At 43.6% G+C, this 20,606-nt stretch overlaps 1 protein-coding gene across 1 annotated transcript in view; it reads left to right on the top strand.

Annotated features, from left to right (window-relative positions):
* Window positions 1–5,293, top strand: part of DGKE (diacylglycerol kinase epsilon) — a 36,638-nt gene extending 31,345 nt beyond the window's left edge. Inside the window, exons 9-11 of the mRNA XM_040437475.1 lie at window positions 597–724; window positions 3,946–4,057; window positions 4,559–5,293. Coding sequence (XP_040293409.1) covers window positions 597–724; window positions 3,946–4,057; window positions 4,559–4,759 — 441 coding nt within the window. The 3' untranslated portion in view covers window positions 4,760–5,293. The remainder of the gene's footprint in view (window positions 1–596; window positions 725–3,945; window positions 4,058–4,558) is intronic.
* Window positions 5,294–20,606: the final 15,313 nt, after the last annotated feature.

The following is a 20,606-nucleotide window of genomic DNA, read 5'->3' as shown; positions in this document are numbered from 1 at the left end:
TGACATTATGTCCACTTTGCTTTTTTCCTCCTCTTTTTTTGGTTTTGTTCCAGTACACACACAGGGAATAAACATGCGTATAGCAAAACATGTTACTGCAATACTTTTCTGTGAGAAATACTTCATTTTCTTGATAAATTTTAGGGGTGCCAACATTTATGGCCATGACAGTATCTGGTACTGCATCCCTGCTGACAGCGCTGATACAGAGGTTCCAATCTTTCTTCTATTTCTTTATTATCCACAAAAAATACGGATGACATCATTGTGCATTCCTTATTTTGCGAAACGGAACAGCTGTCTCCTAATAGAACAGTCCTACCCTTGTTTGTAATGCGGACACAAAGAGGACATGTTCTATTCTTTTGCGGAACGGAAATACGGAATACAGAATGCACACAGAGTAACTTCCTTTTTTCTTTTTGCGGACCCATTGAAATGAATGGTTACGCATACGGTCCACAAAAAAAAACTGAACGGACGTGGAAAGCAAATACGTTCATGTGCATGAGCCCTTAGGTCATCAGTTAATCTCAGAAAACCCCTTTAGTAGTCCTAAAATTATTTGCCTTTAATTATGAACTTGGTAACTGCAGCTTGAATTGGATGGGGAGAAGATATCTTTGCCGAATCTTGAAGGAATTGTGGTTTTGAACATTGGTTACTGGGGTGGTGGCTGCCGTCTGTGGGAAGGAATGGGGGATGAGCCATACCCGTTATCTAGGTATGTGTCTGTATTGTACTTGTTACATCTATATGATTAATCATGAGTCTCCAATGTACTTAAAGAGGACCTTTCACCGATTTATTACACTATGAACTAAGTATACAGATATGTAGAGCGGCGCCCGGGGATCTCACTGCACTTACTATTATCCCCGGGCGCCGCTCCGTTCTCCTGCTATGCCCTCCGGTATCTCCAGTCACTAAGTTATGGTAGGCGGAGTCTGCCCTTGTTCTTCTGTAGTGCTGGCCAATCGCATTGCAGAGCTCACAGCCTGGGAGAAAATAACCTCCCAGGCTGTGAGCTCTGCGCTGCGATTGGCCAGCGCTACAGCAGAACAAGAGCTGACTCCGCCTACCATAACTTAGTGACTGCAATCTCCACCTACTATAACTTAGTGAGCGGAGATACCGGAGGGCATAGCAGGAGAACGGAGCAGCGCCCGGGGATAATAGTAAGTGCAGTGAGATCCCCGGGCGCCGCTCTACAGGTCTGTATACTTAGTTCATAGTGTAATAATCGGTGAAAGGTCCTCTTTAAAGGGAACCTGTCACCTCCCAAAACCACCCCAAGCCGCCATCAGTACCTGCGTGTAGCCTGCAGCGTGTTTCTGATAATGCCTTTCTTCCTGAAGGTAGAAGCAGCAAAAGTACTGAAAACGTTGTTTTATCCCTTGCCCGGCGCGCTTCTCCACACATGCTTGAAGTCACGGAGGCAGCGGCCTCCTTGCTTCAAGTCACGGTAACCGCGGCCCCGTCCCTGCCCCTTTGCTGTGACTGACAGCGCTTATGCACGAGAGTTCGGCTGCCTTTGCCGAACAGCCGGCTGTCGGTCACAGCGAAGGGGCATGGTTGCTGTCACTTGAAGCAAGGAGGCCGCTGCCTCCGTGACTTCAAGCATGTGTGGAGAAGCGCGCCGGCAAGGGATAAAACAATGTTTTCAGTACTTTTGCTGCTTCTGCCTTCAGGAAGAAAGGCATCATCAGAAACACGCTGCTGGCTACATGCAGGTACTGCTGGCGGCTTGGGGTGGTTTTTGGAGGTGACAGGTCCCCTTTAATACTCTTACCTACGAGGCACTTTTTTTTTTTTTTTACACCATTGGGGGCATTTTCATTCGGTGCGTTTGCAGACAATTTTTTTTTGCTTCAGATCTGTAGCCTTTATTTTCATAAAACTGGTAAGAATTTAGCTCTACCAAGTGTTTATGAGCTGTCAGGAGTTCAGAGATGAGAGCTAAAGAGCCATCAGAGCAGCTCTTTGATGGATTCACTGAGAAGCAGAAGCAACAGTCTGCAGATGCACTGAAAGTGAAAGCTGTAGAATGAAATCCAAATAAAAAAAAGATTTTTAACCAAATATGAGTAGAATGCAGTGACAAAAAATTGCCCCCAAAGGTGTTCATAGTCCCTGTTCTTTCAATTTCATATCATTTAATAGAGAATGGTGTAACTAGCAAATTTGCTGACATCCACTTGAAAAAAAAGCTGTAAAGTCATGGCCACTAGGGGTCTCGGTTCCACCTAAGTTGCAGTCCACTGTCTGTTGTCAAGCAAGATCAGTCCTTAGCAACAGAGGCACACAAGACAACTCGCTGAGATCCTGAGCCCGGTAAAAGAACTGCTGCAACTCAGTTTTTAAAGATTATAGGAGCCTCCTGTGTGTCTGTCATTGCCCCCTCCTTATCTGTTGTGTGAGCTCTGGAGCTAAAAACAAACATAAGTGAAAGGATGTCACAGCAGTACAGTGCTGGCAGATTTCACAGAAGGGGCACACTTCCTGCTTCTGAGTGAAATGCATGTAGCTGTGCAGCTGGAACAGGGAATAATATGGCTGAAAGAAACATTAGGAAAGTTCAGAAAAGATCTTCTCCTTCACATTTCTGATTGTGTAAAGAAGTACAGCCATTATGACAATTTTTTTTTTTTTTTTTGAAAACTCAGGTACGCTTTAGGTATAAAATCTACTGTGACCTATTATTTTGACGTCTGTAGTGTATAAAGTTATCTGCACACGTTGCCTGTGCTGTGTCATCTTTTTATCAGTCTCCATGTCCTTGTTCATTTTTGATTGTTTCTGTGGATAGATCAATGACTTTTTTTGGGTGCTTCACTGTGTATTTTTCTATGAAAAGGCTTTCCAGTTACAGAGATGATTATTAAAAGCTGCAAACTGTACAAGATCATGGAGTAAATGTGCCTGTGTACACCATTTAAAGGGGTTCTCCAACCAGTAAATTTTCAAAAGTGTCAGAAAGGCTTAAAAAAAAAAAAAAGTTTGTGGCTGTGTTAAAAATGCATTGTTACTCTATGTATTGGAAGTTGTAATTTTTGACCCGTGGGTTTTTACGCTGGTCTGGCAGCTTTTGGCAAGTGGGTGTGGTTAGCTATGTTAATTAGGCGCACTTCAGATTTAACTATTACAACCTTTTAAAAGGTCACAAAAAACTGCAGTTTTATGTCTGTAGGGAGTAGTGTACGAAAACTGGATTAACACCTCTAGGCTAAAATGTTGTGTTTAAAGATGTGCCAAATTTAAGATGCAACATTTGATAAAAGTGCAGATTACACCAAGGCAGACTCTAAGAATAAAATTTTTTAAGAAATCCTCTCTTAAAAAAATCCATCAAACTGTTTTTATTGTGCAAAAGCAGTAAAACGTACCCGGAAAATAAAGTTAAAAGGTTTCTCCTGGACCAGCATACTGATGGACCATCCATAGCAAAGGACATCAACATGAGATTGGAGAGGGTATGACTCCCAACACCCATTCACATAAACTGGAGCTGATCTGCAGTACCCAAGAATAGCCACTACTCGGTGTACAGAGCTGTGGGGTTCCCCTCCGTACACTGTCATGCAGATGCGTTGAGGGAAAAGTGTAAAAGTTATGGCTCTTTGTTACAATTTTAAGAAAATTGCTTGGTCCTTTTTAATTTAGGTTTTGAAATCATCTGCCAGATCTCAAAACCCAAATTAAAAATACAGATTTAAAAGTAGCCTTATTATCTCAGACAAACTCTTTAAGGCGTTATTGACCGTATATAAACAAGTCTTCCAACATGTTTGATTTTATTGGGTTACAGTACAGAGACCTATGTTATTGGCATTACAAGCTCATCATACGTGTTAAACATAATTTTTTTTTTTTTTTTTTTAATATGCATCTTTTTTTATCTCCTCCTTTTTTTCCACTTGACTTCTTCTCTTTCCTTTCCCAAAGGCATGATGATGGGCTGTTGGAGGTAGTAGGAGTTTATGGATCTTTTCACTGTGCTCAGATTCAGGTTAAGTTGGCAAATCCGGTCCGTCTTGGCCAAGCTCACACTGTAAGGGTAAGAACTTGTTTGCATTTGTCATTATAATTTTTTACTTTTTTTTTTTTTTTTTATTCTCCATCTCAGCATCTCTATCAAAATAAATCCCGAAGTCTTGTAGTTTTCACTCTGGCCACTGAGCCTCTAAATCAGGGGTGCACAACCTGCGGCCCGGGGGCCACATGCGGCCCTCGATATCATTCTGTGTGGCCCTCAACCATCTAGTGACAGACATGTATGTCTATGTCTTGTGGCTGCTCACATGCATTTTTCATGTATTCTCCCATTAGATGGGAGTCCTGGATGTGTAAGCAGACATTTATGGTGTATACAGTATGTACAATATGCAATAAATACAGTATATCAGTTGGTAATACCCCTTTAACTTTTATTTTCGGCCCATGGGATTCCTTCAGTCTGACAATGTGGCCCCCAACCAGAAAAGGTTGTGCACCCCTGCTCTAAATAGACCTGTTTTTGTAGAGAATTTTTATATGATGCTACTCTTTCATTCGGCAGCTGATATTGAAGAGTTCAAGAATGCCAATGCAAGTGGATGGCGAGCCATGGGCCCAAGGGCCATGTACAGTCACCATCACCCACAAGACCCATGCACCTATGTTGTACCACGTAGGAGAGCAAACTGATGATGACGAAGATCCTTCCAGTGACTCAGATCAAGAACCACAAGATGCTGTGAATCATGGTTTGGAAATGTAGGCTTGCACAGATCGGTGGATCCACATACAAACCGTCCTTGCAAGGAGCAACCTCTTTATTTATTCACTTTTATTAATTTATTTTTTTATCTGTTACATTTTGCTATGCGTCTTTATGACCTTCTTTTAACTAGTTTACCTCTGTCACGACTGAATGTCATGTAATACGTTTGCACCTGCTGTTTAACTGTGGTGTTGTCATAGTCTTAGAAAACGTCTGCTGTGTGAAGGTTCACCGTCATTCCAGGGACATTTCTACAGGTGTGAGACAGCACTGTAGTGGAAAGGTAAATGATATATTAGCAGATCACTGTGTAGCAGAGCACTGGTTTTTAGACTTTGTGGTTACATGGGCATATTTTGCCGGAGGATTTCGAGTCCTTCAGGTTCGCTTTTAAGATCTTTTTATCTTACTAATATTGTTTACTGTATCTTTAGATTATATAAGACTTTTTCATATTTTGTTACGTCTTAAAGGGGTTCTCCGGGCTTTTAATATTGATGACCTATCCTCAGTATAGGTAATCCATATCAGATCGGCGAGGGTCCGACACCCGGCACCCCCGCCCATCAGCTGTTTGAAGAGGAGGCGTGCGCGCCGTGCCAGCGCTGCCTCCTCTTCACTGTTTACCTTCTCGCCGTCACCTCTGCAGCGGTGAGCAGGTGTAATTACACCCGATCCGTCCCATTGAAATGAATGGGACGGTTAGGTGTAATTACACCTGCTCACTGCTGCAGAGGCGACGGCGAGAAGGTAAACAGTGAAGAGGAGGCAGCGCTGGCACGGCGCGCACGCCTCCTCTTCAAACAGCTGATGGGCGGGGGTGCCGGGTGTCGGACCCTCGCCGATCTGATATTGATTACCTATACTGAGGATAGGTCATCAATATTAAAAGCCCAGAGAACCCCTTTAAGTTTCCAAACTCAATAATCCCATGAATAGTCATTTTTGCAGGGCAGTTTACTTTCAGGATTTTTTTATTTTTTTATTTTTTTTTTGCAAATAAGCAAAGTCTCTCTGTAGTGCCATCTGTAGTGGCAGAAAACCGTTTTAGCTTCTAGAGGAGAGCTAGTTTTCATACTTTTTATTGTATTACACTCCATACCCCAGCTTGATCTCTGTAAGGGTAACCAGTACCCCTGAACGTTCATTTCTTAACCTGTTTTGTTCTACCACACGATTCGTAAAGCAGAATAAGAATTAACCCAAATGTGTAAGTTGTAAGGCTGGAATAGGCCATGCACACATTGTCAGCTGTGGATTTCACCCTATGCAAGCATGCCCCCAATATTTTTGCGCCACATGTGAATGGGGTTTTCAGAGTATTAAAAGCATTGACTCACTAACACAACCCCTTTTCATATGCCCTGTTTGGTCATATGGATGTCTTTAGAACGAATCCTCAGTTTTGGACCCCCTCAGGGCTTACCTGGCTCATCTCTATATTACATGAATGACCACCATGTAAGGCCTCCTGCACACGAACGTATTTTTTTGTGGTCCGCAAAAACGGGTCCCGTTTTTTGGTGATCCGTGACCGTTTTTTCGTCCATGGGTCTTCCTTGATTTTTGGAGGATCCACGGACATGAAAAAAAAGTCGTTTTGGTGTCCACCGGGCCGTGCGGAGCCAAACGGATCCGTCCTGAATTACAATGCAAGTCAATGGGGACGGATCCGTTTGACGTTGACACAATATGGTGCAATTTCAAACGGATCCGTCCCCCATTGACTTTCAATGTAAGGTCAGGAGTTAATATACCATCGGATCGGAGTTTTCTCCAATCCGATGGTATATTTTAACTTGAAGCGTCCCCATCACCATGGGAACGCCTCTATGTTAGAATATACCGTCGGATTTGAGTTACATCGTGAAACTCAAATCCGACAGTATATTCTAACACAGAGGCGTTCCCATGGTGATGGGGACGCTTCAGGTTAGAATATACTAAAAGAACTGTGTACATGACTGCCCCCTGCTGCCTGGCAAGTTCAATTGTTGGCATGTGTAAAGCCCTTTACCCTGGGCCATCTTGGTTAACTGTTGAGTGTTTGGACCAACAGCTATTTCTCCCTTTATAACGCCCTTTTCACACACACACACACACACACACACACACACACACACACACACACACACACACACACACACATATCCCCTTACCTCTACCATTGAGAGAGAGAGTTGTGAGGCCCCCATACACATTAGATGGTGAGCCAATCCCATAAGTTATAGCCGTAAAGGTTAAAAACAGCATTCATATCCAGTACTTTTGTATTATTATTCTGGTTTAGATAGAAGTAGTTTAAATAACAAAAAGTTTGAATCATATGCTGCTCTACAATGTCCAGTTAGCAGATTTGTACCTATGACACTGGCTGATCGGTTTCATATGCACTTGGCATCAGAGATGGTCCCATGTTCATATGTGCCTGCATTGCTGAGAAAAATGTATATATGCAAATGTGTTTAGAGCAACGGGGGCGTTGTCGTTACTCCTAGAGACTCTGGTCTCTCTGCAACTGCTGCACCCTCTGCACTGTGACAGGACCAAGCAGTGAAAACCTCATCATGCCCGGCCCTGTCAAAGTGGAGAGGGTGCAGCAGCTGCAAAGAAGTCAGAGCCTCTAGAGGTAACGGCAACGCCCCCGTTGCTCCTAGAGGCTCATTTGCATATATACCAATTTTCATTTTTCTCAGTAATGTGGACACATATGAACATGGGACCAACACAGATGCCTTCAGCTGCCAAGTGCACATGTAACAGGTCAGCCAGTGTCATAGGTACAAATCTGCTGACAGATGCCCTTTTAATACTTATCAGGAAAGATGTATAGTTTTTAACAAATCATAGTACAATCCTTGGATCGTTGCCCAAATCCCTTATATTGCTGTCCCTCAGGGTGCACTATATAAATGATATATTTTATATATAAACATTCCAGAGGTCATTTATGAAGACCAGTGTTTTAGACGCCAGTCTGGATAAGCCCCTGCACTGGCGGTGAAGGCACCGGTCTCGACATAACTTCGTGTATCCTGCGCCAGTCTAAATAAGACCACTTTCTTGCTGGCTTACATTTAGACCATTTTCTACGCCTAAAACAGGTGTAAAAAATGATGAATGAGATGGGCCTGTCCCCTTCCCCCCCACTTTTTTTGATTTTGGCGTGAGCGGTTAGAAGTTGTATATTGTGGTGCAAATAACCTTTACTCCACAATCTGTGCCAGAAATAGGCCTAATATAGGCGTATTTCTGATCATGAATGACCCCCTCCATGTCTTACTATATTTTATACCCGTTTTTGCCACAGGCTTTGCCTGCCAGACGCAACCCCTCCCCCCACCGTTGACATGAATGAAAAACCCTAAAAGTTGGGTTTGATGGCCAACCCTTATAATGGATGCGGCCTGTCATGATCATTTTTAGCTCAGTGTAGGAGTGACTACACCTTGCATATGTAATTAAAGTAAGCATAGAAGGCACTGAAATGTCACTATGGGAGTAACATATGCAAGATTAGTAGACGTGAGGAGAAGGGAAGGCGGGGGATAAGGGTCTGCATGGAGGTTCTGTCATTGGGTGGTGTAAGATCGTTCTCCATTGCTTACAGGATTGCTATGACTTCCTGTCCCTGATTTCAGGAAGAAGAAAAGCTCTAGAGCTCAATCAGCTGGTCTGAGAAGTTAAGTAGTTTGCAGATAGTAAGAAAAGGAATATTTACAAGTACTTGCAGGTTTTGTATGTTATTTTTCTGTCTTTTGACACTGTAAATGTCCACTGTAGTTAAGCTGTCGCAGTAATTTCTAGATTATCATGTTCTCAACTAGAGGGTTCCTTTCCACACACAGATATCGGACCAATTTCTGCCTAGTCAGCCTAAATTGGTGCATGTATATAGGGCATTGATCTGATTGAAATTATTCTCATCTGACGTGCTTATAAATATGCCTGACAATCACAACGATTGTAGCTTGCTTACAGTAAATCAAGATAAAGAAAAATAGACTATCATAGAAGAGCGCTATCCAAAGTATCATCGGGACTAATGGTATCACACAGGTTACAGACAGTCGGTTGAAATTTAATAACGAACGATCATTTTAGCCGACCAATGAGAGACAATTATAATCTGAATAGAAGTCGGCCATGTTTAATATTTTCATCTGATAGACGAAAGATCCTTGGTTCAATGAAAAAATGGTCATGAGTAAAAGATCTTTCTTTGAAATTACATTCGCAGAAAGCTCTTCTGTCCATTACCTGATTTCATCGAACACGTCTGACCAATTTGATCAACGGTTATTGGCAATATGGATTAAAATGTATATGGCCATGTCTGTCAGACGACTATTTGATCAACCAACTTCTATCTAACGTGTATATGCCTTTTACTCTCAAGATGGCCACACCTGTAAGGTCCTGAAGCATTGACCTAAAAGTGTATTCCGATATCCAAAATATGCTGTTGGATGTGGACCAAAGAAATCTGAGAGTTGGGCTACAAGAGCTTCAAAGAACTAGATTTGTTTATAAGCTGGTTCATGTTTCAACCTTTAGAGAAGACTTTATCAGGCATATTGAAACGTGATGAAGACTTCGATATAAGGGTGGAAATACGTAACATCTCATAAATGAAGAATCCAGTTCTTCAGACCTCTTGAAGCCCAACTCCATGTTTCTTCAGTCCACCTACAGCAGTGCCCCAAGCTTGAAGTTTTTCTCCAATACCTCTGTCTTACAACAGGCACGCTCAACCTGTGGCCCTCCAGCTGTTGTAAAACTACAACTCCCATAATGCCTTGCTGTAGGCTGTTTGGGCATGCTGGGAGTTGTAGTTTTGCAACAGCTGGAGGGCTGCAGGTTGAGCATGCCTGTCTGACAATAATTGAAGCATCATGGTCTGAAAGAAAACTCCAATATAAGGAACAGAAAGGTTTTATTCCAGGATGATCATAAGAAATGAGGAAGACGATAATTGGTTTTATCATATTCATTGGACAACTCAGACCAATCCCATTTGTAAGATCTGTCTGAATGGTCAGAAATCTGTGTAACCAAGATTTAAATTCAAAACCTGAACTTCTTCTATTTTTAGGACTGGAGAGATGGTTTGTGTTTTAAATTAAGAATTGAGTGAAGAGAAACCTGTAAAAATATTCAAATGTACTGCAAATAAAATATAAAATGTCTTCTGTTATTAGTTGGTAGCATTTGAAAACAAAATTGGAAGAAAAACTAAAAAATACAAATTTTACAACACTGTAAGTTGAATTTTTTTTTTTTTGTTGAATTTTTTTTCCAAATAGTTTGGACATGTGGATGGAATTTTTTAAATGTTATTCCCATTTTTGACATTGGACGTATCCAGCTCTGAGACCAGCTCCTTTCTCCAGTCCTGACTGCTGTGAATGGATTGGCGGCTGCATATGTACTGCTCTCTCTATTCCTGTCTATGGGAGTTCCAAAAACGGCTGAGCATGTGTATACAGTATTTATAAGGAAAATAAAATGCTCATTAATCTTACCAATCTAGATCACCAGCCTCAGAAGGTGTTCATTTGAGTGGCCTATATGTAATACTACATTTCCTTTGCAGCTGGTGCACTTTCCCCTGGCTATGACAGCTGATCTCTGTGACCTTACAGTATTTCAGAAAGTGATGAGACAACACTTTTAATGGAATAAGTGGATTGCATTACCAAGGAAGATTAACTGAATGCAGAGATGATGGATTAGGGATGGCATGAATATTATGCAGAGACATAGATGAAGAGCTTTTTAGTGATCCTTTTATTACCATCCATGTAAACATGGCAATTGGTCATCTACGGTCTAGAAGAAAAGATTTACCATAGAAAAAGGGGTTTGTTACTAGTTAGTAATTATTATATAGTAGAAGGTAATCAAGACAAATGATGGATCAACAATGAATGAAAGAAAAACCGCACAAAGAGGCTGCACATCACCATATTAAAAATAAAATCATATATTTTTATTAGACAACACAGAGGTCAAAAAGATTGTATACAATAAAGATCTTGTGCAAGACAAAAAATATGTCCTATGCACACAGAGTCCTTATATATGGACAAATATGTGCTGCCAAAGAAATGCAAAATGCGTAGTATATGATAAACATGACAGCAAATAAATATTGCTAAGTACTCATCAAATGCAGATTCGGGCAGGCATGGTGCACAAGTAAAACGCCCCACGCCTATCGCTGGAATCACCAGCTTCCTCAGGGGTCTCTAACCAGGACTGATATGTTGCTTGTATTTATATATATATATATATATATATATACACTGCTCAAAAAAATAAAGGGAACACAAAAATAATATCCTAGATCTGAATTAATTGAATATTCTTCTGAAATACTTTGTTCTTTACATAGTTGAATGTGCTGACAACAAAATCACACAAAAATAAAAAAATGGAAATCAAATTTTTTTTAACCCATGGAGGTCTGGATTTGGAGTCACACTCAAAATTAAAGTGGAAAAACACACTACAGACTGATCCAACTTTGATGTAATGTCCTTAAAACAAGTCAAAATGAGGCTCAGTAGCGTGTGTGGCCTCCACGTGCCTGTATGACCTCCCTACAACGCCTGTGCATGCTCCTGATGAGGTGGCGGACGGTCTCCTGAGGGATCTCCTCCCAGACCTGGACTAAAGCATCTGCCAACTCCTGGACAGTCTGTGGTGCAACGTGACGTTGGTGGATAGAGCGAGACAGGATGTCCCAGATGTGCTCAATTTGATTCAGGTCTGGGGAACGGGCGGGCCAGTCCATAGCATCAATGCCTTCGTCTTGCAGGAACTGCTGACACACTCCAGCCACATGAGGTCTAGCATTGTCTTGCATTAGGAGGAAACCATCCTGGATAAGCTGCACTACCTGAGCCACTTGTGTGGGTTGTAGACTCCGTCTCATGCTACCACTAGAGTGAAAGCACTGCCAGCATTCAAAAGGGACCAAAACATCAGCCAGGAAGCATAGGAACTGAGAAGTGGTCTATGATCACCATCTGCAGAACCACTTCTTTATTGGGGGTGTCTTGCTAATTGCCACCTGTTGTCTATCCCATTTTCACAACAGCATGTGAAATTGATTGTCACTCAGTGTTGCTTCCTAAGTGGACAGTTTGATTTCACAGAATTGTGATTGACTTGGAGTTACATTGTGTTGTTTAAGTGTTCCCTTTATTTTTTTGAGCAGTGTATGTTTCTATGGTTGCTGGGAGATGAAAGGGATGAGCAACCCCGGACCCCATTAAAGTCACTTATAACATTGTTATAAGGGAATATAATAGCATTCTTAATACAGAATGCTTAGTAAAATGTGCCTTGAGAGCTTAAAAAATATAAATAAATTAACTCACCTTATCCACTTGATCGTGCAGCCAGCATTGTCTTCTTTCAGGACCTGCAAAAGGACCTTTGATAACGTAATCGCGCTCACCACATGGTGAGCACGATGACGTCAGCGCAGGTCCTGCAGGAAGAAGAAAGAAGACGATAACAGCTACACAATCAAGTGGATGAGGTGAGTTATGTTTTTATTTTTTAACACATAATTGACATTATACTTAGCATTCTGTATTAAAGAATGCTATTATTTTCCATTATAACCATGTTATAATGGAAAATAATAAAATCTACAAAACACCAAACCCGAACTTCAGTGAAGAAGTTTGGGTCTGGGTTCCACATGAAATTTTTTCTCATGCACGTGCAAAACGCATTGCACTCGCGTGGAAAAAACTGAACATCGGAACGCAATCGCAGACAAAACTGCCTGCAATTCAGTGCCTACTCACGCGGGTTCCCCGCAATGCACCCTGAACGCATCCGGCCCTCACCTGCGACGCCGGTGTGAAAGAGGCCTAAAGGATCTTGCATGTGAACATCCTAAATCCAACATGTGCAACCATTCATTCCCCTGATATCTGCTATTAAGGGAGAGTAGATACATACAGGTGAAACTCTAAAAATTAGAATATCGGGCAAAGTTCATTTAGGCTACTTTCACACCTGCGTTTAGGTCGGATCCGTCTGGTATGTGCCCAGACGGATCCGCACCTATAATGCAAACGCTTAGATCCGTTCAGAACGGATCCGTTTGCATTACCATGAACAAAAAAAAATAAAAATTTTTTTTTTTTTTGTTCATGATAATGCAAACGGATCCGTTTTGACTTTACATTGAAAGTCAATGGGAGACGGATCCGTTTGAAAATTGAGCCATATGGTGTCAACTTCAAACGGATCCGTCCCCATTGACTTCCATTGTAAGTCTGGACGGATCCGTTTGCCTCCGCACGGCCAGGCGGACACCTGAACGCTGCAAGCTGCGTTCAGGGGTCCGCCTGCTGAGCGGCGGACAAACGGTGCCAGACTGATGCATTCTGAGCGGATCCGCATCCATTCAGAATGCATTAGGGCTGGACGGATCCGTTCGGGGCCGCTTGTGAGCCCCTTCAAACGGAACTTACAAGCGGTGCCCCGAACGCTAGTGTGAAAGTATTATTTCAGTAATGCAACTTAAAAGGTGAAACTAACACATGAGATAGACTCGTTACATGCAAAGCGAGATATTTCAAGCCTTTATTTGTTATAATTTGGATGATTATGGCTTAAAGCTTAAGTAAACCCTAAAGTCACAATCTCAGGTCCCCTTTGCTCAGGGAGAATGGATTAATTAGCTGACTAGAGTGTGACACTTTGAGCCTAGAATATTGAACCTTTTCACAAAATTAGAATTTTAAGCTGCATTACTACAATTCCTTTTAATTTGCATTATTAAAATAAATGGACTTTTGCACGATATTCAAATTTTTCGAGTTTTACCTGTATAAGATAATAGGTCAGTGCTGTCAGTATTGGAGGATTTGGCTGACATTAAGCTAGTGTTCGTAGGCAACTTTCAGCAATAATAACATGAGGAAGAGTATTCTTAACCCCTTCTACCCCGGGCCAGTTTTCGCCCTCCTGCCATTTTTTGCATATCTGACATGTCACTTTATGTGGTAATAGTTTTGGAACACTTCTATTTATCCAAGTTATTCTGACATTTTTTTCTCGTGACACATTGTACTTCATGATAGTCATAAATTTGAGTCAATATATTTCACCTTTAATTAAGAAAAAATCCCAAATGCACCAAAACTTTTGAAAAATTCGCAATGAGGGCATATTGCGCCTATCTCATAAACACAGCCGGCAAAGTCCCGGAGGGCGCACTGCGCATGCGCGGCTGCCCTCCATTCATTTCTATGAAGCACTGGCTCGCCTATTTCCGTCGGCCCCATAGAAATGAATGGGAGTGGTGGCCGCACAAGCGCTGTGCACTCCCTTTCACTTCTATGGGGAGAGCACTTGGTGGTGGCCGGACCCGGGGAAACCCATGGTCCCCAAGCCACCACTTTCTCCGCTCCATCCTCAATATAGGTGCAGGTCCCAGAGGTGGGACCCGCACCTATCAGACAATGGGGACATTTCCTAGTGATATGCCCCCATTGTTTAAGATGGGAATACCCCTTTAAGGCTGGAGTCACGTGGAGGTGGACTATATTCCTATGTACCAACAGGAAATAAATTACAACAGGCAAGCAATGATCAAAGAGCTGAGTAGTTCAAAATAAAAAGACCAGTGGAATGAGATTATTTAGCTATTACCTGGCTTTGTCTGCTAATTTGGAAGAAGCCCTATGATGCGACAACTTTAGGATTCAGATTAATACACTGGGTGGAGCACATTCTTTTGACTCCAAATTTATTGAGGGATATGTAGTTAGTTATGTTGCAACCTCTATAATTATTTTGGGATGGAGTGATGACCAGATGCCGGTAGGACCTGTTTTTCAGAGGTGGATGGATGTTTATGAAAAGTTAAACTTGATTGTCCTCTATGGCATGCAACTTTATGAATATGATTGTTTATACCAGACCAGTCAATGTTATTCGATCGGATAATGCATGTCTCTGACGTAAGCCATTGTTAGGTGTTGAAATAAACTGTTATAGAAGACAACACATTGGCTCAGTGGTTAGCACTGTAACCTTGCAGCACTGGGTTCTTGACTTCATAATCAACTAAGAGCATTAACTGCATGGCGAGTGTATGTTCCCCTTGTGTTGGTATGGGTTTCCTCCCACACTCCAAAACCATAGTGATAGATTCCCATGAAGTTGGCCTTAGCGTTTATGCAGTTCTATGATATAGGGTGTTTAGTTTGTGATATGTGAGATAACGGCAATCTAAGTACAGCACTGTGGAATATGTTGACGCCATATAAGCAACAAGAGCTAAAATTAAAAGTATTATGCAAATAAAGCATAATCATATCAAAAGACAAGACTTAAGTTTTTTATGTGACACATTATTTAAGGTGCACATACACTTTGTTCAGTCAACAGCAATTCTTGACTCCCCAGGACATCTGCTGGGTTTGGCTGAGTATGAATGTGTTTTCTGTAGCTAAAGAGAATAAAGTCACTGCCAGACACTAGTGATGATCGAGCATGCTCGGCCGAACACCAGTTCGGCTCGAGCATCGCGATGCTCGGCACATCGCGGTGTTCGGCCGAATACCGTGTGTGCTCGAGCGCCATGCTCGAGTCTCCTCCCCGCATGTTTGTTGGCCGCTACGCAGCCAATAAACGTGCAGGTAAGTACTGCCACTCACTGTAATGCCGTAGCCATGTTGGTTACTGGCATTACAGTGATTGGCTGGCCGGAACGCATGATCGGGTGCTATAAAGCACCCGATGATACGTGGTTCGGCTCAGTCTTAGTCAGGGAGAGCTGTGCTGTAGAAGGGACACATAGTGTAGGGAATTTAATTTTATTTTTTGGTTAGGCAGGGTTGATGTTAGAGACCCAAAAGTCCTTTTAAGGACTATTGTGTCTGGCAGTAATTTATATTTTTAGTGCAACCTGCGCTAAATTGCGTGCGATTAGAGACCCAAAAGTCCTTTTAAGGACTATTGTTGTATCTGGCAGCAATATATATTTTTAGCGCAACTTGCCCTAAATAGCTTGCAATTGTTTGGTCGCTGCAGACAGCGACATTATCTGCGCTACATCTCCTGTATAACGTGGGGAACGGCAATTAGTGTTTCACGAGGTGGATGATAATGATGACACACAGTTGCCAATAAGTCAACGGCAATTAGTGTCTCAAGAGGATAATGATGAGGATGGGACACAGTTGTCAATAAGTGAGGTTGTTAGGTCAACAAGTCAGGAGGCTGACCAGAGTGAGGTAGTGGAACAGGAGGTGGTGAACGATGAAATCACTGACCCAACCTGGGAAGGTGGCAAGCCGAGCGAGGACAGCAGTACAGAGGGGGAGGGATCCGTAGCACTGCAACAGGCTGGAAGAGGGAGTGGGGTGGCAAAAGGGAGAAGGCGGGCCACACCAAACAGGCCTGCAACTGTTCCCCGGAGCACCCCTTTGCAGCAATCTCCCTTGCCAAGGTTAGTTGTTCCGCAGTTTGGCGCTTTTTTTTTAGGAAAGTGCAGACAATGAAATAATTGTCATTTGCAACCTGTGCCGTACCAAAATGAGCAGGAGCGGGAACACTAGCAACCTCACCACCACCAGCATGATCCGCCACATGGCTTCAAAGCACCCTAATAGGTGGGCCGAACGCTTGGGTCCACAATCAGTGTCTGCGGGTCACACCACTGCCTCCTCTTCCCCTGTGTTACGTGCTGGCCAATCCCCTGTCCAAGACGCAGACACGGATACCTCCCGCCCTGCACCTGAACCTTCGCAAGCACCATCAGCTAGCACATCCACTTCTGTGTCCCAGCGCAGCGTACAGATTTCCATATCCCAAGCCTTTGAACGAAAGCGCAAATACCCAGCCACCCACCCACAGGCCATAGCACTAAATGTGCACCTTTCCAAATTGCTGGCCCTGGAAATGGTCCCTCATTACTCAGTCCCCAGCCGCCACTATTTTTCCCGGTGTGCCGCCCCCTCCTTACACCAGCATGTGTCAAGTAACATCACCTATGCCCTGACCAACGCAGTTATTGGGAAGGTCCACTTAACAATTGACACATGGACAAGCGCTTGTAGCCAGGGATGCTACCTTTCCCTGACGGCACACTGGGTGAACATTGTGGAGACCGGGAGCGAGTCGTACCCTGGGATGACACAGGTGCTACTGACGCCACGGATTGCGGTCCCTACTTCTATCAGAATTTCCGCCACCACCTACGTTAGTGGCTGCAACCCCCCCTTCTCCTCCACCACCTCCTCCTCCACTTCCACCTCTGAACCAGCACCAGTCAGTAGCTGGAAGCAGTGTAGCACTGCAGTGGGGAAGCGTTAACAGGCCGTGTTTAAACTAATATGTTTAGGTGACAAACAGCACACCGCCGCAGAGCTGTGGCAGGGTATAATGGACCAGACTGAGCTGTGGCTCTCGCCACTCAACCTAGAACCAGGCATGGTTGTGTCTGATAATGGCTGTAACTTGGTGGCGGCTTTAGAGCTCGGCAAGCTCACAACATACCATGCCTAGCCCACGTGTTCTACTTAGTGGTTCAGCGGTTTCTCGAAACCTACCCCAATTTGCCTGAGCTACTGGTAAAGGTGAGCCGGGTGTGTGCCCATTTCCAAAAGTCATCTACAGCTGCCGCCGATCTGGCAACACTGCAGTATGTTGGCCAGGCTTTGTGAGCAGCAGAGGGCAGTAGTGGTATACCAGCTGCAACATGGTCGTCGCCTTTCCAGTCATCTTCCTCTCTTCACAAGCGACGAGTGGGCATGGATGTCTGACTTCTGTGAGGTTTTACACAACTTTGAGGAATCAACACAGATGGTGAGCAGCGATGCCGCTATTATCAGCGTAACCATCCCACTTCTGTGTCTACTGAAACGCTCGCTGCTCATAATCAAGGAGGACGCTTTGCATGTGGAAGAGGTGGAAATGGGAGAAGACAGTACACAGGGTGATAGCCAGACCACCCTCCGTTCGTATTCTCAGCGTGAATTGGATGATGATGAGGAGGCACAGGAGATGGTTGCCTCCGCTACAGAGGGTAGTACCCACAGCAGGTTTATTCCATCTGTTCAGCGTGGATGGGCCGAAGAGGATGAGGAGATTAAGAGTCATCCTCCTGATGAGGACAGCAAAGTCTTGTCTGTTGGGACTCTGGCACGCATGGTTGACTTTATGTTATGCTGCCTTTCCTGTGACCCTCGCGTTATACACATTTTTGCCAACACCGATTACTGGTTGTTCACCCTTCTCAACCCCCGCTACAAAGATATCTGTAAAGAATAAATCAAGGCAACTGGACGTACTGTAGATTTCTTGAAAACGTTTCACTCGTTCTTCCAACGAGCTTTCTCAATTCTGAGTGAATGGGTCTGGATCCGTCGTGGCAGCCGCACGGATAGTGCCCGTGCATTGGGGACCACAAATAGTGGTCCCCAATGCACGCAACGGCCGTGTGCATGAGGCCTTAGAGTGAGTTTCAGAACAAAAAAAAAAACATATAACAGCGCTCCGTACAGTGTTAGAATGTATTGGCTCAGATGAGCCGAAGTTATTACTTTGTGAAGTCTCGTGAGACTTCGGGTAATAACTTCATACATTGATTTTTACTCGGGTTCGGTTTCAAGGTACCACTTGGAACCGAACCAGAGTTCGCAAAACTGTTTTTGACAGTAGAAATTATTTTTTGAATTTATTACCCGAAGTCTTGTAAGACTTTGCGAAGTAATAACTTCGGCTCATAGGAGCCAATACATTCTAATACTGTACGGAGAGCTCGCTCCATACAGTATTCAAACAAAGTTTTATGCAAATCGACTTCGGATGTTTAATCCGAAGTCGATTCGCTCATCCCTAGTTATAGGTCTAGGGCAGGGATCAGCAACCTTCGGCACTCCAGCTGTTGTGAAACTACAATTCCCAGCGTGCTCCCTTTATTTCTGTGAGAGTTCTGAGAAGAGCAGAGGAAGTATGCATGCTGGGAGTTGTAGTTTCACAACAGCTGGAGTGCCGGAGGTTGCCTACCCCTGGTCTAGGAAGAGGCCGCTGCACTGACTAGAGCGCCCCAGTCTCTTTAAACAGCTGGTCGGCAGCAGTGCTGGGAGTTAGGGCTCATGTACACGACCGTGTGCCGGCCTTTCTGGCACTGCATCACAGATGTGTACCCATTCACTTGAATGGGTCCAAAATTCGGAAGGTCCGTGCGAAATGGGGGCACGGAACCCCACAGAAGCACTGCAGAGTGCTTCTGTGGGGTTTCTGTCTGTGCCTCCGCACCGCAAAAAAGTAGTGCATGCACTACTTTTTTGCAGTACGGACCGTGGGATGCGGATTGCGGACCCCATTCAAGTGAATGGGTCCATGATCCGCATGCGGCGGCCCCACAGTCGGTGCCAGTGCAATTTGCGGCCCGCAGCACGGGCCTGGCCAGCACATAGTCATGTGCATGCCTTTAAGAGTTTCTGTCAGCAGAAAAATGGGTATTAAATATGGATCGACCGTTTATCAGAAGTACCGATATTATCGACCGATATTCTGAATTTTGTACATCATCAGTATCGGCATCTAACCTTGCCGATATACCGATTATGCGTATAAAGCGAATACTAGTGAGCGCTTCCATTATGGTAGCGCGCACTTGTATGCATCAGGTGCCGGGAGCGAGGAAGAAGCGCAGCAAGCGCTTCCAATACTCACCCTCCCTGGTCTTTTTTGATGGGGCCCGCGCTGCACTGTCCTGACCCCATACAGCATCAGAACATAGTGCGCGCACTATGACCTGACGCTGCACGCTGTCAGTTGAACACAGGGGAGTGAGACGCCGGAGATGAAGAGGAGCCGCGGCGCAGGAGAGGCGAGGAGTTTTTTATTTTATTCATCTGAGGTCTGATAGGGGTTAATAAAGGTCTGATACGGGTTAATAAAAGGTCTGATCTGAGGTCTGATAGGGGTTAATAAAGATACCAAGAGATAAGACCGGCACTCACTGAAAAGCAATTATTCTTCTTCATTAGTCACATAGGGTACAATTGTGACGCGTTTCGGCTCTAATAATGAGCCTTTCTCAAACAAAACTGTCAGTTTGAGAAAGGCTCATCATTAGAGCCGAAACGCATCACAATTGTACCCTATGTGACTAATAAAGGAGAATAATTGCTATTCAGTGAGTGCCGGTCTTATCTCTTGGTATGTAAATGGAAAGTCGACCCCTGACACGTGCACCACGCCACTGAGAACAACGGAGTGCCGTAGAGGTTAATAAAGGTCTGATTTGTGGTCTCATAGGGGTTAATAAAGGTCTGATAGGGGTTAATAAAGGGCTGATCTGAGGTCTGATAGGGGTTAATAAAGGGCTGATCTGAGGTCTGATAGGGGTTAATAAAGTCAGTGAGGAGGGGGGGATGGTGTGGAAATTGGCATTTGGCACTAGTATATTATAAATGTAAATTATAAATTGACTACCAACTAAGGTCTTTATTAATTTACATTTAAAATATATAAGTGCCAAATGCAAATTTCCACCACCTCAGTGACTACCAACTAATATAATATATATTATGAGATATAAAATATCAGTATAAATTATCGGCTATCGGCCTGAAAGTTCACAGATTATCGGTATCGGCACTAAAAAAATCGATATCAGTCGATCCCTAGTATTAACCTGGCTGACATTAGTGATGTACAAATGTCAGCTGAACATAACTATATTAGTGCCATCTCACTGCGTGCCGCCGTTATTGAGAAAAAAATAACTTTTATAATATGCAAATGAGCCTCAATAACGGCGGCACGCAGTGAGATGGCACTAATATAGTTA

This window comes from Bufo bufo, chromosome 6, assembly GCF_905171765.1.
Source record: "Bufo bufo chromosome 6, aBufBuf1.1, whole genome shotgun sequence".
In the NCBI taxonomy this organism is placed as follows: domain Eukaryota; kingdom Metazoa; phylum Chordata; class Amphibia; order Anura; family Bufonidae; genus Bufo; species Bufo bufo.
Note: the sequence above shows the minus strand (reverse complement) of the source record. Positions and strands in the feature narration are given on the sequence as shown.